Genomic DNA, 18,063 nt, shown 5'->3' with positions numbered 1-18,063 from the left:
GCTGGGAGGCCGCCCAGCATCACTTGATGCCAACACACCTGGCTCATGCTGAGGGCCGTAACGCAGGTGGGTCCCACCTTGTTAGTGCTGCTTGACTTGGGTAATGAGACTCCTCCACGTGCATCTGAGGGGCAGCAGAACCCAGAGGACCAACAGCAAGGAAGAAATGGCCTTTGAGTGTTGTATGTAATAAGTGCCACTGTGCAGGGTTTGCTCGCAGCCCAGGAGGGAGGTACCTGGCAGATAACCCACTGTGTGGAGTCAGGGGGTCCTGACCTGACACAAAACTGAAGATTTTCTGATTTGCTGGGCACAACTATGTTTGCAGTGTAGCTGAGGGCCAGGTGTTCTGCACCTCTGCCTCTCTCCAGGTTCCTGGGCTGAAACGTGCCCTCTAAGAGGAAATGCAAAAACAGAGCTGTGTTGGATGCACTGCAGGTGAGACACGCAGCAGCAACAGAAAGAGGCTACACTTTATTTCTGAACTGGCATCAGGGAGCCAAAATCTAATACCCACCAGTGTCTCGTGACTCTGCAGCCCAGCTCAGAGTTGCTAGAGATCTCTTGTCACAAGAATGGCTGCAATCCCAAGAAATAACGTGAGATTTTGCATGGTCCTATTGCTAGCCCCTGGGCAGCTGGTAGAAGAGGATATTTCTAATTCTCTTTATAGGATTTTAGATGCACAAGAGAAGCAGAGCACATCAAAGAGGAATGAATGCTGTAATTCCCTTGAAAGGTCGGGGCTTTTTACAGAGCTCTTTATTGCTGCTAAGCTCTTTAGGGAACGCTGTATTCTGTCTACCGCAGACTTGGCCGTGATAGTAAGATATGCAATGCCCATCCATCCCTATTACTATTTCAGTCCTCGGCTAATGACCCGGATCCTCAAAGGCTGTTAAGTGCCTGATTTCATTTGAAAACACCGGGAGTTTGGCATTTAAATCTTTAATGCCCGCGTAAAAGCCTGCCCTGCAAAAGGAGATGTGCAGAGCCCGGTCTGGTTTCATGGCAGGGACTACAAGCCTTGCAGTTGGATTAGCAGAAATGGGTATGCAGAGAAACACCACGAGGGACTGAGTTGTGCTGGAAGGAAGAAAGCCAGAGCCTCCCTGCTCTGCTGTCTCTGCGTGTATTTAATGGTATGTGGAATTACTTGGTCACCTGCGGGGCCTTTCCTGCTGTCTCATGGGGTCTTTGGTTGTGCCGTTCTCATCAGAGAAAGGGCAGGCGGGGTAGGACTAGGATTACTGCAGTCCCCATCAGTGATCACCGAAAGGCAAGAAGATACCCAGAACAGATGGAGGGAGCAGGTAAGGGTCAGAGATGTGGCTCCATCCTCCAGAAACGTGGAGGAGAACTGAGGGTGGCTTTGGCAGCACTGGGAACTGGCAGGTGCCCACCAGAACGGTAACATTTGGAAATCATTTCTGATGACAGCTGAGGTTTTGGAACTGTTTTCAACAGCATGCCCATTAATATGAGCAGAAACGTCTTGTCTTAAATAGGAGTATAGAAATGTAGCAGAAGGACAGAAATGGAGCAACTGTTGCACTCTGAGGAAAAAGGGGATGTGTTAGTAACATGGACTAAGCAGGCAGACAGTGTGAAAAATTGCTGAAAAATAGGCTGGCTGGGGCCTGCTTTAGCCTCTTGCCATTTTTTTGGAGACTGTCCTTGATAAAGAATGAGTTTCTGGTTTGGATCTGAGGGAAAATGAAGAGGGACTGCTGGAAGCTCTGGATAAGGCAGCAGATATTATAAAGTGAAGATGATTGTCCCAGCTGGGCCTTATAGGGAGTGAATGATACTGAATTCAGTCTATTCTTACAGCAGAACTAAGAGCCTGTTCTGAGACTTAAAAATCTAAGCAAAATATCACAGAGGTTTTATGCTGTCCTCAAATGAACAACTGCACTGCAAAAGATGCTAAGGCATTGCTGTATAAGGCAAAATATTGTTGACTGCAAAAGAAAGGGAGGTGTGAAACTTTAGCCTGTTGGGATAAGGAAACTGAAATAAGCTGTGCACTTAGCCTGCACTTTTGTTCCTGTTTCTCTTAGATAGTTTTGGCAAAAAGTCAGTACTGCTAACAACGGCCTTATGCTGGGAAGCCTGTCTTCATTACGAGTAGTTTATGTGATATGGAAATGCCTGTGAGCGTGTGCAGGATGGTGGGTGCGAGCTTCAATGCGTAACATATTGCCCCCAGGTCAGGGCTGGTGGAAAATGGGGGTAAAAATGTGGTTAACCTGGCTGAGAAGTTGGACACTGATCCATGGTACAGTGTAGACTAGAATATTTACCCAGCGTTGTGGAGGGAATAATGTGCCCAACCTCCTTAACCTCATGTAACCCTTAACCAACGGTCTTAAATCATCCAAGGGACATTATACTGGGATGAATTTTGACCTAGATTCTTTTCCTTTCCTTTGAAGCATCAGTATTTAAGCGACTGAGAGGGTGTATTGATAGTGGGAATTAGGATGGCAAGGCCTCATTTCACAATGTGCCAGGAAGGGAAGTCGAGCAAAGGTAGTATAGGATCACAGTCTGGTTCTGCTTTTCATCTTGGATGCTTTTCAAGAAGAGAGTACGAGTACAGAACAAGAGAGTGCTGGAAAGCACGTCCATTTTCATAGCTTTTTTCTATTTTCACCTGCAGTTTAGGGGATTTAGTGATCCAAAGGAAGGTAGAACATATCCCTAACTCCTCCACAAGCCCAGACAGTATGCAGGAAAATATATACCCATATGTATTTTTTCATATAGTTAAAGTAGTAAGAGGAGTCATTATGGCTTAAAGTTATCATCTTTCCCCTGAGAAAGATTGAAAACAACTGAATAGCTGCAGATTATAGGCAGGTTAGAGAATGTTGTGTCCCACTTTGCTGGCATGTAAAGTCTTTGTATTGAAAATCTCTGGAAACAACTCTGTTATTCTCTACTCTTAAGCACATGCCCAAGGCATGACAGCTTTCATAGAAAACAAAGGGATTTACTGCTTTCTAAATCATCCTAGGATGAGCGTCACATTACAATGTCAAACAGGAAAAGAAAACCACGGTAAGGAATTTGTTGCTAACAAAATGTCTGTATTAAAATACAAAGAAAACATTCCTATTTGGAACAGTAATCAAAAGACTCTCATTTGTATTGGTACTAACAACACTGCAAGTTCTTCTTTCCAGATAGACCATAATGCTCTTGAGGATTAAATTCCACCATTGTCATTTTGAACATCATCTTAAAAAAAAAAAAAAAAAAAAAGAGGTCAAAGACAATAGTGCCACACAACCTGGCAATATTCCAGCATCATTACACTGGCTTACTGCAGCATGTCCCATCAGAAGGGGGTTAGATCTGGGCATTGCTTGCTGACGGCAAGCTCAGAGGGCTTCCTATTGTGTTTGAGAAGGCAATGATTGCGTTGGAGCCCTTGGTGTTCTTGTTCATGCCCAGGATGTCCACGCTGGTTTGTTCTGGCTCGGTTTTCCTGAAGATGTTTTTCATGGTGGACTGAAAGTTGTTGGTGACGAAGCAGTAGACGATGGGGTCCATGCAGCTGTTGAGGCTGCTCAGAGTCACTGTCACGTGGTAGACAATGAGGCTGACGTCATGGGGCATGTCTGGGTTGATGGAGATGGCGACCTGTCGCACGTGGAAGGGAGTGAAGCAGATCATGAAGATGATGAGGACAGTGATAAGGAGCTGCACGGCCCTCATCCTTCTCTCCCGACTCTGGTGCATGAGGCTGGGTTTGGACAGAGCACACATAATCCTGGTGGTGAAGAAGATGATTATGATGAGAGGGAAGAAGTACTCGCAGACCATCAGGGCCAGGATCTTGGAGAGGCAGCACTGGGCAAACTGTATTGCCATGCTCAGGATGGAGAAAGTCACCACGGTTGCAAAGATCCAAATGAAGACACAGATGCCCTTGGCACACGTGGGGTTCCTCCATTTGCGTGAGGCCTCCACGGGCACGATCGCAAGATAGCGGTCAACGCAGATGCACGTCAAGAAGAGGATGCTGCAGTACATATTGACAAAGTAGCCAAAGATGTGGACCAAGGAACAGTGCAGGCAGTCCCCTGCACTATAGAACATGATGAGCCGGACAGGCAAGGAGAAGCCCACCAAGAGATCAGTAACTATCAAGTTGATGGTGTAGATAACAGAGGTGGTTTTTGTCTTGGTACGGAAGCAGAAGACGTACAGTGCCAAGCTGTTCAGCACAACACCCACCAGGAAGATGATGACATTGACCACCATCAGGGCAATCCACATGTTGTAAAATTCTTTGTATAGTTCTGTGTCTGGATGGATGAACTTGGAGAACAACTGGAGGCTGGAGTTGGTTCCCTGCGTAGAGTTGATAGAGTCAGGGACTGACAGGTGGGTAGGGGAGGTCGGCATGGTTGCTGATTTTCCAGAAATCTGCAAGAAAAGAAACAGAGACATTGATGTGTATGTCAGCAATCCCTTAGGCTCAAAATATTGTCCCTAAAAGCATTTTAACCAATGTATTTGCACATCCTCGGTGACGATCTATATTGCTGTAGTTTCTGAGCCTTTCCCCTGCCAATATATTAAGAGGCAGGCTGAGTTTACCAGTAATTGCCTACAAAATACCTGTTTTATAGCATCGTTCTGTGCTTCCAGCTGGGTGTTTCTAGCCGTGTGGCAAATGGCCCAAGGATGTAAATGGGGTTGCTGAGGTCAAGCAAGGTGCATTGCTGCTCACGGAGGGCACTGCATGATTCCTGTCCTGGCAGGGAGGATCGAACTCATCGGGGGCTCCTAACAAGTTTTGTTTTCTGAACATGGCCCTTGTTCTGCTGATTATCATTAGAGCAGCCTCTTCCCAGCTGAGCACTCTCTGCCCTACCATGGGAGCAGCCTAGTGCTGGCAGCCAGAAGATATTTTCCTGACTTCATGGTACAACTGTAGCCCCATCGTCACTCCTAAAATATCCCATCCCTTCCTCTATCCAGGTGACGGCGCAAGAATCATGTGCAGCAGCATTTTTAGGAACTGTGAGACTTGCCTAAGGGCAAAGTATGGCTGCATTTTCTAAGGAATCGTGAGCAGGTTGTGTGGCATCTTCTAGAGATTTGCAATCACAGCAACAGCAGCCGGGAGATTTCAAACCAAGGGCGTCAGCTGCTACTCCTGCCAGGGTTTGACAGTTTAATTTGCAAATCATTCCTGACTTATACACTATTTTAAACTGATTTGTATATTAGAAAGATAATAAAAAAGCTCAACATATACAGAGACTTGGCTGGTTTCAATAAAAATAAATGGTTGAAAAATGTCTGGAATATCTCAAAGTGGCTGAGCAGGACTATGAGGTTAAAAAAAATCAGCTTGAATCAGCAGAGAATGATGTTGAAAGGCCTGAGTTATGAGGGTTTGAAATGCCGGCTACCAAAGAGCCAAGTGCGGAAGGGCCAGGAGACAACGAGCTGCAAGAACATCTTCCAGCTCACAGAAAACGTAGTGTGCCTGGGGTGCATGTCTGAATGGGGAAAGTTGAATTGCTAAAGGCGTCCGGATATCCAGCTTCTCTGCGTCCTTTGGCAGCAGACTCTCTGCCTGGACTAGTCGTCTTTGCTGCTTCTGGGGCTAATGAGGATGGAATGATGCTGTCCTGTGGACTGCGAGATGCTTCAGGTTGATGGTGGCAGAGGAAAAGGCCAGCGAAAAGTGGCTCCACATGAGACTTTCTGCGGGCCAAAAGCAAATGTTCTGTGAGGATTTCCCTAGCTAGATCCAGGGAGGGTCACTACTGACCTTGGCCTGCCTGATGAGTGCCCAAGCCCACCTTTCCTGGGAAGCTGACCCTGGTCAGCTAATGAAAGGCCCATCTCTGCTGGCCATACTTCTCCAGCTCTTGGACTGCTCCACATCTCTTGACAGAAGTAGAAGGTTTACAGCTTTTTATAAAAAGTTGGGGAACTGAGATGTGGGAGAAGAGATTTCAAAGTCCCTGAGCCTATGGATTTTCAATAGCTGCAGCCCCTACAGTTCATGTCTGTAGAACAGACAGCTAGGGATTGTCGAAATATTTTTATTTCCAAATTTGAACAAGATCAAATGCAAGAACAAAATCAAATTCAAGAACTGAATCCTTAATGACTATAAGATTTTAAAACCCTCTGAAACATCCTGACCAGAGGCGTCCTTTAGCTTGGTTTAGAATTACGGTAGTAATCCAGGGAAAGAAAGAATTTTATAAGTGCAGTCACAGACTATTCATGGAGCATGTCTGAGAAATGCCTGTAGAAGATGAGTTTTCTTTTACTTTTCTTCTTCTTCTTGGCAGGAGAGGGCTATGAGCTTTCAAGTAGCATATGGGTTGAAGGCCTATGTTCCTGTCACACTGTCCTTTGTCATTATGGGAACAGAGTCATAGGATTATAGTAGCACTGGCTGAAAGGGATCCCTGGGTCTAGTCCCACCTCCAATCTCCCTGCAATGTTCCCCTAGTCAAGAAGTTTTTCATCAGGTCCAACTGGAACCTCTCAAACTTCAATTTCACAGAGTCACAGAATAACTGAGGTTGTCAGAGTCCTCTAGCGATCATCTAGTCCAACCTCCTGCTCAAGCACAGTTAGCTGGAGCAAGTTCCTCAGAACTGTATCTGGTCAGGTTTTGAATATCTCCAGGGATGGAGATTCCATTACATGTCTGGTCAGCATTTCCAGGGCTGACCATCCTCACACTAAAAAAAAGTTTTTTTCTTATGTTCAGATGGAATTTACTGCATTTCAGTTTGTGCCCATTGACTCTTGTCCTGTCACAGGCGCCGCCAGGAGAGTCTGTCTCTGTTTACTCCCTCCCATCAGGGATTGATATACATAGATAAGGTATCTCACGAATCATCTCTTCTCTGGACTGAACAGTCCTAGCTCTTCTCATACAAGAGATGCTCCAGGCCCGTAGTCATCTTTGTGGCCCTTTCCTGGACTCCTACAATCTGTCCATGTCTTTCTTCCTGTGTGGAGTCCAGCATGGGCTGAGATTAGATTTCCCTCTCTTAGTCAAACTAAACAAGCCCAACTTCCCATCTGTCCTAGTAGGATATGTGCTCCAAACTGTGTCCTGATGCCTCTCTGCTGGACCATTTCCTGTTTTTCACCATGCTCTTGAGTGGAGAAGTCATAAACTGGACACCTCCCTACTGCTGAATTAATGGAGTTAATTTACACCTTTTTATGGAGCTACTGAATTCTATGTGTTTGGATCGATCATTGGCATGGCTGAGGCTCTTCCGTAAAGCCCCCCTTAGATCAAACCTACAGTTGGGTTAGGAGGTGGGATTGAAATGCTGGGATCAGAGCACCTGTAATGTCCCAAAGAACTGCTCATCAAACATGAGCGATCCTAACCCACAACCGCTTATGTACTTCTTAGGACATCTCTAGGAGAAACTGGACGCTGGAACATGTTGTGTTTCAGGAATGACTGGATTACCTCACTGCGCTGAACTCCAGTGGCAGCCAAAGTAGCGCACATGTTCACATTATTTTGTCTGGGTCTGCTTGAGCCTGCAAACTCCTGGGGGAGAGTCTGGTCTCTTTACATTTTGTGCCAAGCATGCTGTCAGGGAATAACGGGAAAAGCTAGACCCAGGACTGGCTAAAGGTAGGAGAGTTGGAACATCTGGTACCTGAGAATGATGCATGGGGAGGGTGCAGAACATGGCTCATTTTCTAATGACTTTCTGATGATTTTTTTCAACATTTCACCCTCTCTGTTTGTTTGTTTAGCGCTTTAATTGCCCAATAACAAAAACAAATGAACAGATGCCTGGATCTGCTCCTAGATTGCCCTTCACAGATGCTGTCAAGGGGAACAACGTGGAAGCTTCTCTGCCCATGCAAACTGTGAAATAAAGACATTGCTGCTTCTTGAATGCAGCATGAGCCTGTGTAGCTGTGCTTATATGGATGGGGGAGCAAGTGGAGAAGACAAAATCATCTATCCCACCTTTTAGCAGATACTTGGGGGCATTGCCCTGAGTGTGCATTTGTCTGTTTTCCTATTGTACTTCTGCAGTATTGACTATTCACTTTGATTTTACAGATTGTTATCAGCTTGTCTCCTCTGGGAGATTTTTCTTCAGCCTCAGATACCTTCTTATCAGGCCTACCTGACATTGGTCTTGCATTTTTCACTTTCTGCCTCAGCAAAATTAGTGATTTGAAATGCATTCAAATGTGCCTCACGCTCAGATTGCTGCTGAGGTGTGCAGGCCACTTTACAAACTAATAGCATATCATCTCCTATGAGTATTGCCTGTACACAGAAATAAAAATCATAAAGATATAGAATGTGCTGTTTATGTATTTGCCTCTCCCACTCAGTCCCATTTACAGTGAAATAAATCCTAGGTGTTTTATGCTGCTACAGAGCATCAGGTAGCATTTTGCCAGATTGAATATGCAGTGCTGAACTGTGTATGAGCTGGTATCTCTTTCCACCCCATGGCTGCCCTGCCTGGGCTCAAAAGCCAAGCAGTTACATGCAAGAAAACTAAACAAAATTAAGCAATTCTGAAGATTCCTCACCAATCGGCTATGAGCTGTCTCTTAGTTAGCAGTGCAAAAAGTCTTTTAATCAAATTGTTGCTGGTGGATTTGGGGGTGAATGGCCTTTTTTGCTTTCTTTTTGGCACTGCTCTCATCTCATGGTTCACAGTCAGAAAGGATGGAGGGCTGGACTGGCAACGTAATAGCATTCCTCTGAGCACTCTTAATGAGATGGAGCTGGACCAAACCCCTGGTTAATAGCTACTAAGTATTTTTCCATTGTGGGTCTCCAAGCACTTGACAAAGGTACTTTGCCCCATTTTACAGCGACCTGAGCAAGGCACAGAAAGGCAGCGTGACCTCGTGTCCAAGGAAAAAGCAAACATTTCTACAGGTTTTCAATTACAACCTCTCCCATTTATGAGTCTGAAAAATCACATAGCCAGGTCTCTCTCCGTGATCAGAAATACTTGTGCAGGCGTTAAGTGGACCAGTTCAGCCACCCATAACTATGGAGTGGTGACACAGAGCAGTCAGTGTGGGTCATGGCTAAACATATGGGAAGCTTTTGCAGCCCTGGAGACCTCTGTTTTGTTATGAGCTCACTTCTTGTTATGGCTCCAGCTTGCAGCTATAGCATGAGCTGATGCAGAGCTATAGCAGCCACTGTCATATTTGCTTACAGAATGAATACCGCTGGTGTTGGCAACAGGGCTTTGGTTTCTACAACCGTGGGACCTTGTTTGACAATAGACAACTGATGAGGAGAGATGGGCCAGCCTGGTATGGAGGGCTTTAAACTAGGAAAGATGGAGGAAGAGACAGGATAGTCAGCAAAATGTAGCTCAAGTTGGGATTCCTCCAGAAGGTGTCTGCGGTCAGGGATGTGCGAACGGGACATGGCTTTGGAGGATCCTCTTGCACACCTCCTGGGAAATGTGCATGAGTGAGTACCTCTCTGAAATGACTGTACACACAGCACGGGAAATAAACAAGAAGAATTAAGATCTGTGTGTGCTTGCAGGGCTGTGATCTTATTGCAAATACAGGGAGGTGATGGGATAGCTTGCATGACTGGAATGCTATCACGGATGGCTACGTGCTTTTTAGGAAAGACAGGCTAGGAAGATGAGATGGTAGAGTTGCTCTTCATATGAGAGAGCGACTAGAATGTATTGAGTTCTGCCTAGGGCAGATGAAGTGTGAGTTCAGAGCTTATGGGTAAGGATTAAAGGGTAGTATAAGTGACAGTGTTGTGAGTTTTTACTACATGCCACTCTATGCCACATGATTAGGAATAGGAAGTGAGGCTAGAGAATTGAGCAGAGAGGAACCTCATGAAGTTCAACAAATGCAAGTGCAGGGTCCTTCAGCTAAGGAAAAATAGCCCGTGCACCAGAACAGGTTGGGAGTTGACCTGATGGAAAGCAGCTCTGTGGAGAGGGATCTGGAGTCATGGTGGACAAGTTTACAGTGAGCCAACCATGTGCTCTTGTGGCCAAGAAAGTCAGTGAACTCCTATGGTGCATTACAAAGAGTATTGCCAGCAGGCCAAGGGATGTGATCCTCCTCCTCTACTCAGCCATGGCGAGGCCACGTCTGGACTACTGGTGTGCAGTTCTGGGTTCCCCTCTGAAGAGGGGCTTGGAGCTACTGGATCGAGTCCAGCGTAGCTCTGTGAAGATAATGGAGGGGCTGGAGCATCTCTCCGGTGAGGAGAGGCTGAGAGAGCTGAGCCTGTTTATCATGGAGATGACTGAGAGGGGATCTTACCAGTGTATGCAAATATCTAAAGGGAGGGAGTCAAGAGGTTGGGGCCAGACTCTTTTCAGTAGTGGCCAGCAATAGGAAAAGAGGCAGTGGCCACAAAGTGATGCACGAAAGGGTCTGTTTTTGAATATGAGGAAAAACTTTACTGTGAGAGTGACAGCACTGGAACCCATTGCCCAGAGATGTTGTGGAGTCTCCTTCTCTGGAGATCTTCAAAATCTGCCTGGATGCCACCCTGTGCCACGTGCTCTGGGTGTCCCTGCTGGAGCAGGTCCCTTCCAACCATAACCATTCTGTGATTCTGTGTGATTCCATGGATAGCCTCCAAGCAGCCTCTCTCCCTAAGTTCTCCTAAGAGTTTGGAACTGGGCCTTCCTCATGCTTAGTTCTGCTCTCAGCTCCCCAGATTTCCAAGCTATTCCTATTTTGTAGAACTGGTAGTCTGCAAAGCCCAAGATGGGTAAAGATGCCCCTCTTCTGAGTGCTGTCTGAAGGTGACAATGTTATATTATAGCTCGCAGGCTAGATTTTGTCTGTCTGGCTTGGAAGTAGGGGTAGCATTTCCTTAAAAGTACAGCAGGCATATGGTAAAAAAGGGATAAGGGGAGGGACAGAGATTTGAGGTTGACCTGTCTTCCCTCGTTCTGTTAAAGGTCCCTGTTCAGCATCGGGAGACAGTGACTTGCTGTGAAATGCTTTCTCTTTTTATGTGACGCAACCAATTCCATCGTTCTTGGGCCAAATAGGAAACAGATGGATGCTGTGCTGAAACCAGGTCCTCCATCCTCTTCCTTCACTCGCTAACCACTTGGCAATTTAAAATGGACAGCTCAGGGCTACGTCTGTCCCAGGGTGATTTCCTTGACCATCCTCTATTTCTTTCCACCCAAGTTTTAGTTCAGTGTCAGCCCTAAAGCTGATCCTCCACTTGCAGGAGTCAATGTGGGTTGCTTCCTTGGCCTGAGAGATTTTTGGATCTGGCTCAGGAATTCAAGTAATGGGACACAAAAGACAAGACGAGTCAGGCAACGGAGCGCCGTCCTAACCGCCCTACCAAAAGGTTATTTATTGGTGTGTGCAGATAGGATCTTTGCAAGCAGACACAGAGAGGGAGAACCAGAGATGTGCACTGTGCTGGGAAAGATGAAAAGGACATTAAAAAGTGAGAGCGAGTGTTATTTTGTATAAGCCCTGTCTCCCTGTATCAGAACTTCTGACCTGGCCAACTGTCTCCTCTATCATTCCCCTTTCCCCCTCACCTAGTCTCCAGCCTCCTAACATTACTCTGCCGCTGGTGATGGCAGCAGCATTATTTAGTTTTCCCTCCTCTCGGTGTTTAAAGTTCCCTGGGTGATTTATCATAGTATTTATAAACGAAGGGTTAAACTTACTCTCTTTCGGTTTAAGTTGTATGATTCTCCTTCTGGCAAGCTCTCGCTTAACTCTGGCTCAAACAGGCCAAATATGGTGTTTTTGTGCGTGTCGAGAGCTTTGCCCTATACGTGGTAGTGTTCCTTCTGAGTGCTTCACACGCAGCATGGAGAGGGTGGGTTTGCTGCCGAGGAATTGAGGGAGAAAGGGAGAGAAAGGGAGTGAATCCAGCTGCTGAAAGGGGAGAGCTAGTTTCCATCTAGCCCCCAGGCTCTGAGAAAGGGGTTAATGTCCTGCTGAGAAGGATCTCACACCAAGGTGGAAAGTACCTTGTTAATGAGCAAAGGGTACCCTTGGATTTAGCACCCATTTTTCTGCAGGGATTTTAGGGTCTTGGCTGCAGAGGGATGCCCTGTGGGCTTGTCAGAAGCCCTGAATTCCCACTGATCTCTGTGTCGGGAGCCTTGTCCCTCTGCAAAATCCCAAACAACCCTATTTTGCATCTGTAGGTGCCTCAGCTAAACCCAGCGTACCCTTCTTTTTCCTAACCTAATTACTTTTTCCCATGTAGACTCTCTGGTGCCTTAATGAGAACTTATGCTCCAGCTCTTCCCTTGGCTTGGACACTTGCTAGGCTCTCTCCTCTCTTTACAGCCTATTTTCTTGAAAGCTGAGGTGATCTTTCCCCTTGGCCAAACTTTGGGTAAAATTAGCCAGTATGTTGAAAAGCATTAGGAAGTCAGAAGAAAGCACAGCTGACAAATATGCAAACATGCACTAAACATGACCAGATAATCCTTGTTTCCTCAAATACGAAATCGCAGGAAGTTTACTAGCACTCTTCACCACATATCATCTGATTTAGGTTTTCATCCCTGCACACTCTCAATTGCTTTGGCAGTAAAACACTGTAAACAGGGATGAGTAGTTTCTTAGCAGGAAAAAAAAACATTTGCTGCCTCCTCCTTTCTTTTTGACTACACTGAAATAATTTCAGATTGACACCAAATATCTTCCTTAAGGCAGAACCAGCCTGACTAAGGATAGATCTTAACTGACTGCCTGGTGTCTGCACTGTTCATCTACGACTTGCTTCTCTACATGCAATGGAGAGCATGATGGACAGCAGCTCCTACCCTGTCTCACATTTAAATAGCCACGTACCGAATTACTGCCAGAGAACTTTTGGTTGGAGCTGAGAAGGTCTGAATTCCCTTTGCACGACACCAAGAGAGATGAAGAACCTCCTACTGACTTCTGCAGCTCTACTGTTGTCCTTGAGAATTGAGAATTCTCTTTGATCAGGTTTAAGAACTTGGATGTCTAGTCCCTGGCATGGCCAGAAGCTGTGTAAACCATCACAGCCTAAGGGTGTGCAGAAGCTAACACGATGTCAGTCTTTGGTTGATACCCTGCTATGCCATGGAGCCATTTGCCTCCTGTCTGAAGTGTCTGAGTAGTCTGTGCTTTACCCTGCATCTCTAAGGCCCTGCGCTGGATGGGATATGGAGGCTGCTCTGAGTTTTGATTTGATTTCCATCTTTTTTTTTTCAAGGGATTCCCAAACACTGTGTTCAGTGTTGCATGTGCACATGGTAGACCTGACATCCCCAATAAGTCTAAGGCCCAAATCAGGTCCTCTGTGAGTGAGGGACATGGTTGAGGCCAGGACAGTCAGGTTGCAAAAGCCTGTGGGTACCTGAGTGACAATTTAGACCAGCAGATCATCCAAGGCCCTGAGGGATCATTGCCAGTTATCAGAGAGAGAACACAACTCTCTGAAATGCATTTATGGAGCAAAATGGCCCAAATGTGAGGGAGACAACGCAACCTGGCCCAGTGTGTAGGTTTGAACGTACTGGTTGACAACAGCCAAGGCATCACCAGTCCCGGACATGCTAGACACAACTACTTAACATCCAAAAAGACGTGCGTGGTCCACCACCCAACCGCCCTGTCCTGAACGTGCGCAGAAAATATGGAAAGAAGCACCCAAAGATACACAGAGAAGGAAATTCATTTGCTGGCAAATCTCTTAAGGGTTTATACTTTCTCTCTGCTCATTTTGACAGTAATGCTTCAGCCCTTAAAAGAAGGAGCCCAGCTGTGTGCGCTGGCTTAAGTGAACAAAGACGCAGACTTGTGCATACAAGCTGCAGCCTCCTGGCTGGCCTCTCCAGGCTCATGCACATGCACGTGGCAGTTGCAGGGGAACCATGGACCTTTTACAGGTCTGTGATAAGGCAGGATTATACAGGTCCCCTTATAAGTGCCTCCACACACTTGTTTATAGCACGTTTTATAGAAAAAGTCCCTCCTGAAATGCCTTATTGATACCACTGCATTTTTCATATCCCTCCTCCCTGTGTTACCAGATCTTGGCCTTGGAATGACAGAAATATTAAGTGCCTTGGTGAATGCTCCATAAATCATGCTGTTAGCGTTTTAAAGTCCAACATCTCATAGCCTGCCAGGGCTAGTACCAAGTACCATCTGTCATGAAGAAGAATGGAATGACATCTTTGCAACAGACACTCTTTCTAACTCTGAAAAAAAGAAATCAGAGCATGACTTCCCTCTCTGTTCTCTGTGGACCTATAGAATGTTAGAGGAAAGTGCCTCTTTGGGGTGAAAAATATATTTTTCCAACAGATTTTAAAATTATTTTTAGGCTAGATGTGGAAAGAAACTCATGGATTTGGAGTTGTAGAAGTATAGTCAGTAGAGATGGAGTTATGTCTGTCTTCTTGGGAGGTAGCAACATTACAAGAGAAATGAATTTAATTGTATTGGAATTACACTAATCCCTCTAGCAGCCCTAGGATACTTAGGGCACAGTGCTGGAAATGCCAGTTTGGATGAAAACGTATCACGACTGTGTACAATAAGGAGATCCCCGCAGTGAGAATTGCCATATAGGCACATATAGGAGCTTCACAGACCAAAAAAAAACATTGTGAGGGATTTAACTGACTGACATCTGGCTGATGTGTTGCTGCTGGCTTCTGAAAGGGGAAATTTTTAATTGCAAATCTTTGAGCAATTTTCACTCTTTCTGCTTTCAGCTGCCGGTTTGCATTATCCCTTGACGACAGCCCAGAGTAGGACGGTGGGAGAAGAACAACAGGAGAGGTTTGCATTTGGGGAGTGCTTTGCGTTGGAGGTTTGCATCTGGGGAATACACTGGGTTGGAGGTTTGCATCTGGGGAATACATTGGGTCCTGAATGACCCAAGGATGCAGGACAGAAGAGGGAAGCCTCCCTTTGCAAGGAGCACAAGGAAAAGAGAGCGATCAGCATGCAGGTAGGGAGGAGATGGAGGGGAGAAACAAGGGAAGAAGAGTCAGGTGCCCTCCCACTTGCCAGGGGTGCAACTCTCTGCAGCACACTGCATGCTTCAAGTTGTGCTGTGGGGGAAACGGAGGCCTGGAACCAGGCACTGGATCAGCAAGGTGGAAGACATCCTCAAGCACCAGACACTTCCTTTCTCCTAAAGCAAATCCCTGCACCCTGAGGGGAGCCTCTGTTCTCCCCTGGGTTGGTTTCAAGGTGTCCCCAGGATAAATTGCCAGATCTTTAGGCGACTGGTTTCTGTTATTATCTTTGCTGGGTGCGTGTGACGCACTCTGCTGTGCAGAGACCACCCTGCTAGTCCCTTAAGGGGTTTGCAAGTTTTGGGTAGACTGGGTCAACCTGGAGAAAAGTCGAGCTGTTTGGTGCAGTGCCAAGAAAACAGTGAGCGTTTCTGAAGGGAATAAAACAAGCCCCACTTAAGGATCTTGGAAAGAATCTGTTTCTCTTTGGGCTGATCTAGCAAACTGATTCAGAGAAAGAAAATATCATCTTCCTTAGCTAAACTCGCAGCCTGCAGCACGGCCGAATAGAAATGTCCCCAACCCTGGCTGGTCCCACGCCAGGCACACGTCTGAGGAGCAGTGCTCTATTTTCTCTCCTGACTTCCAAAACCTGCCTGAATCATTTCCCCAAGATTTTGTTATGCTTGAGATACAAATAAGGCATCATTCATCACACAAGCTGATGCAGTCCTTTTCACAGCCATTTCTTACACCTTTTCCCCCTCCCTCATTTCCTCGGATAACAGGCAAATATCACAGCATTGACCAGACACTAAGTGCAGAGAAGCTCGTGCTGGGAAAGCCCCCTTGCAGCCAGGAGCGACTGCTGGTGCAGCCTGGCTCTCTGGGGACAGGTTGCTCCTGATGAGCTTCTACATCTGCTGCAAGGGCAGAGTTGGGGCTTGCCAAGGTCTTCTTCCACGTGTTGTGTGCAGGGCCCTCTCCACCTCACCTGTAGGACCTCACAGCCCCATAGACTCCCAGCCATGATAGCCAGATGTTGAGTTTGGTCTCTGATGGTTCCCTCCTGGCCCCCTGCTCCCACCTTTCCGATGCTGTGCCCACCCCTTTCTCTCTGACCAATAACCCCAAGCGTTGGCTGCAACGGTCCCTGCAGCATATTCCTTCCCAGCGGATTGACTTACCTCTGGCCTGATCTGCCTTCTATGTAAGAGGAGCTGCCGTTAAGAAAATTTCCTCATGGACCTGAATGTTATCGCCCCAGGAAAGAGACATCTGTTCCTACAAGCAGAACAACTGGAGTGACTACAGAATATGAAGAAATGCCTAATCTTTCCCTCCCTCTCTCTCTCTCTCTCTCCCCCTCTCTTCTAAATATAGCCTTGCAACTAATGGGAAAAAATACACACAACCAAAAAAAAAAAATTTCCACTTGTCTTCAGTGTTCAGAATTTCTCCCCAAACATCTGGCTCCTTGCCCTAAGTCTCTCCGAAATTTACGAAGTGTTGGAAATGCTAGAGATCCAGCCTTCCTCACGGTGCTAATGCCTGAACATTGTTAGCAAGCTAAAACCGATGTTGGTGACCCCTTTCATCCCCTCCTCGTGTCAACTTCCCCGTGTCTCTGCAGGAATAAGATCTATTTAAGCCATGGCCTTAAGTGGCTGAGCATATATGAGATGAGAGTGGAAATGAGGTTCCACCAAGAGCCCGCCAACAACTTGCCACATTTATCCATCCTCACGCAGCCCTTATCTACTGGTGGTACCATTATTATGGGTATCGGGATCATGTCAAAGCTGGTGAGCAAACAGGTAATCCTGCAAACACCCAGCTCATGATGGGAGACTCCCTGGTCTAAACTGGGAGCAACACATGCCATTTTTTTTGTGGAGTGTGGAGAAAAAAAGGACATGCACAGGTGTTATTTCCATGTGGGAATATAGTAGCTGTCCCTTCAGAAGTCCCTTCTGAGAAAATAATCAGAAAAAAAATTAAGTGAGAAGCTTCATCAAATACAGTTATTTAGAAGGATAGGAAGGATAGATATTAGATTTCAGTGTCAGTCCTGGACTGTTCTTTTCCCATATCCTTTAGATAAAGACAACGCCAGTGCCAGTGCAATAAACACGCAGGATATGGCTCGTCACAACATCACAGGATCAACTGAGAGGCATTGAATTCCAGGTCAAGGGGCCAGATCCATAAATAGAGGAGAGGTAAACTCCACACATGCATGTCTCACCAGAGCACAAACAGTAGCTATGGATATGAGAGAAGGTTGACCTCATTTTCTGGAATTAGCTTTTCACCCTTGGATCTTTACCAGGAAGGCTGAGCTGATTTTTCTGTTGTGTTATTTTATTGATTTTCTGTTTTGAGTTTCATCACAGTGAGGGGCAGATTCTTCCCCCAATTTCAGGAACATCCTCCTTGACTTCACATGCTCCTGATCCAGACTTTCACAACTGACCTCCAGCTCAAGCACGTGTCTGGGCTCTCATATACTTTTCACTTCCTTACAACTTGGAAAGCAAGTGTGATTGGAAGGCCTCCACGAATCATCTCTGGCTAATACAGTTGCCTTCACTTCCTTCCACGCTGGGAGTTAAATGGGAGGAAGAACAAAAGAGAAGAAACCAACTTAGCATCCAGTGCTGGGTCAGGGGACTGAATCTAGATGCTGTCTTTCATGTTGCCTATGGAAGCAAACACTTGAGTTCCCCCAGGCTGTCACCAAAACTTTTATGTTTATGGAATAAATATTCAGGGGAGGAAGTCTCTGGAGTTACAAATGCAAGACTGAAAAAGGAGGAGATTTTTTTTTACAGAACGAGATATTGGTACCTACACTCTGTTCACCTGACCTGGGACTTCCTGGCCCTTGCAATGGCTTGTTTTTGTGCTTTTGCGTGATACATGGCAGCTTTGTTCTCTTCCCTTGTGCACAGGATAAAGAGTGCTTTGCACTCCCCCGCTATCCCAGCCTCTCCCTCCTTGCCGAATTTAGTGGCAACAGCTGCAAAGTTTCAAGTTGTGCCTGAGATAGTGCAGAGCATGCCAT

General features: G+C 46.2%; 1 protein-coding gene across 1 annotated transcript; it reads right to left on the bottom strand.

Annotated features, from left to right (window-relative positions):
- Window positions 1–3,266: 3,266 nt before the first annotated feature.
- Window positions 3,267–16,467, bottom strand: GPR20 (G protein-coupled receptor 20). The gene is made up of 2 exons (XM_010221735.2): window positions 16,184–16,467; window positions 3,267–4,440 (listed from the first exon to the last, which is right to left on the bottom strand). The coding sequence occupies exon 2, from the start codon at window positions 4,417–4,419 to the stop codon at window positions 3,358–3,360; it is 1,062 nt and encodes a 353-aa protein (XP_010220037.1). The 5' UTR covers window positions 4,420–4,440; window positions 16,184–16,467; the 3' UTR covers window positions 3,267–3,357.
- Window positions 16,468–18,063: the final 1,596 nt, after the last annotated feature.

The sequence above is a fragment of the Tinamus guttatus genome, unplaced genomic scaffold (genome assembly GCF_059628265.1).
Source record: "Tinamus guttatus ecotype Peru unplaced genomic scaffold, ASM5962826v1 Tinamus_guttatus_pri_ptg000038l, whole genome shotgun sequence".
Classification (NCBI taxonomy): Eukaryota; Metazoa; Chordata; class Aves; order Tinamiformes; family Tinamidae; genus Tinamus; species Tinamus guttatus.
The sequence above is the reverse complement of the archived record's forward strand: the minus strand, read 5'-3'. Positions and strand labels throughout refer to the sequence as shown.

Coding starts and splice junctions, on each gene's coding strand:
- GPR20 (XM_010221735.2), bottom strand. CDS start 4,419: ATGCCGACCTCCCCTACCCACCTGTCAGTCCCTGACTCTATCAACTCT.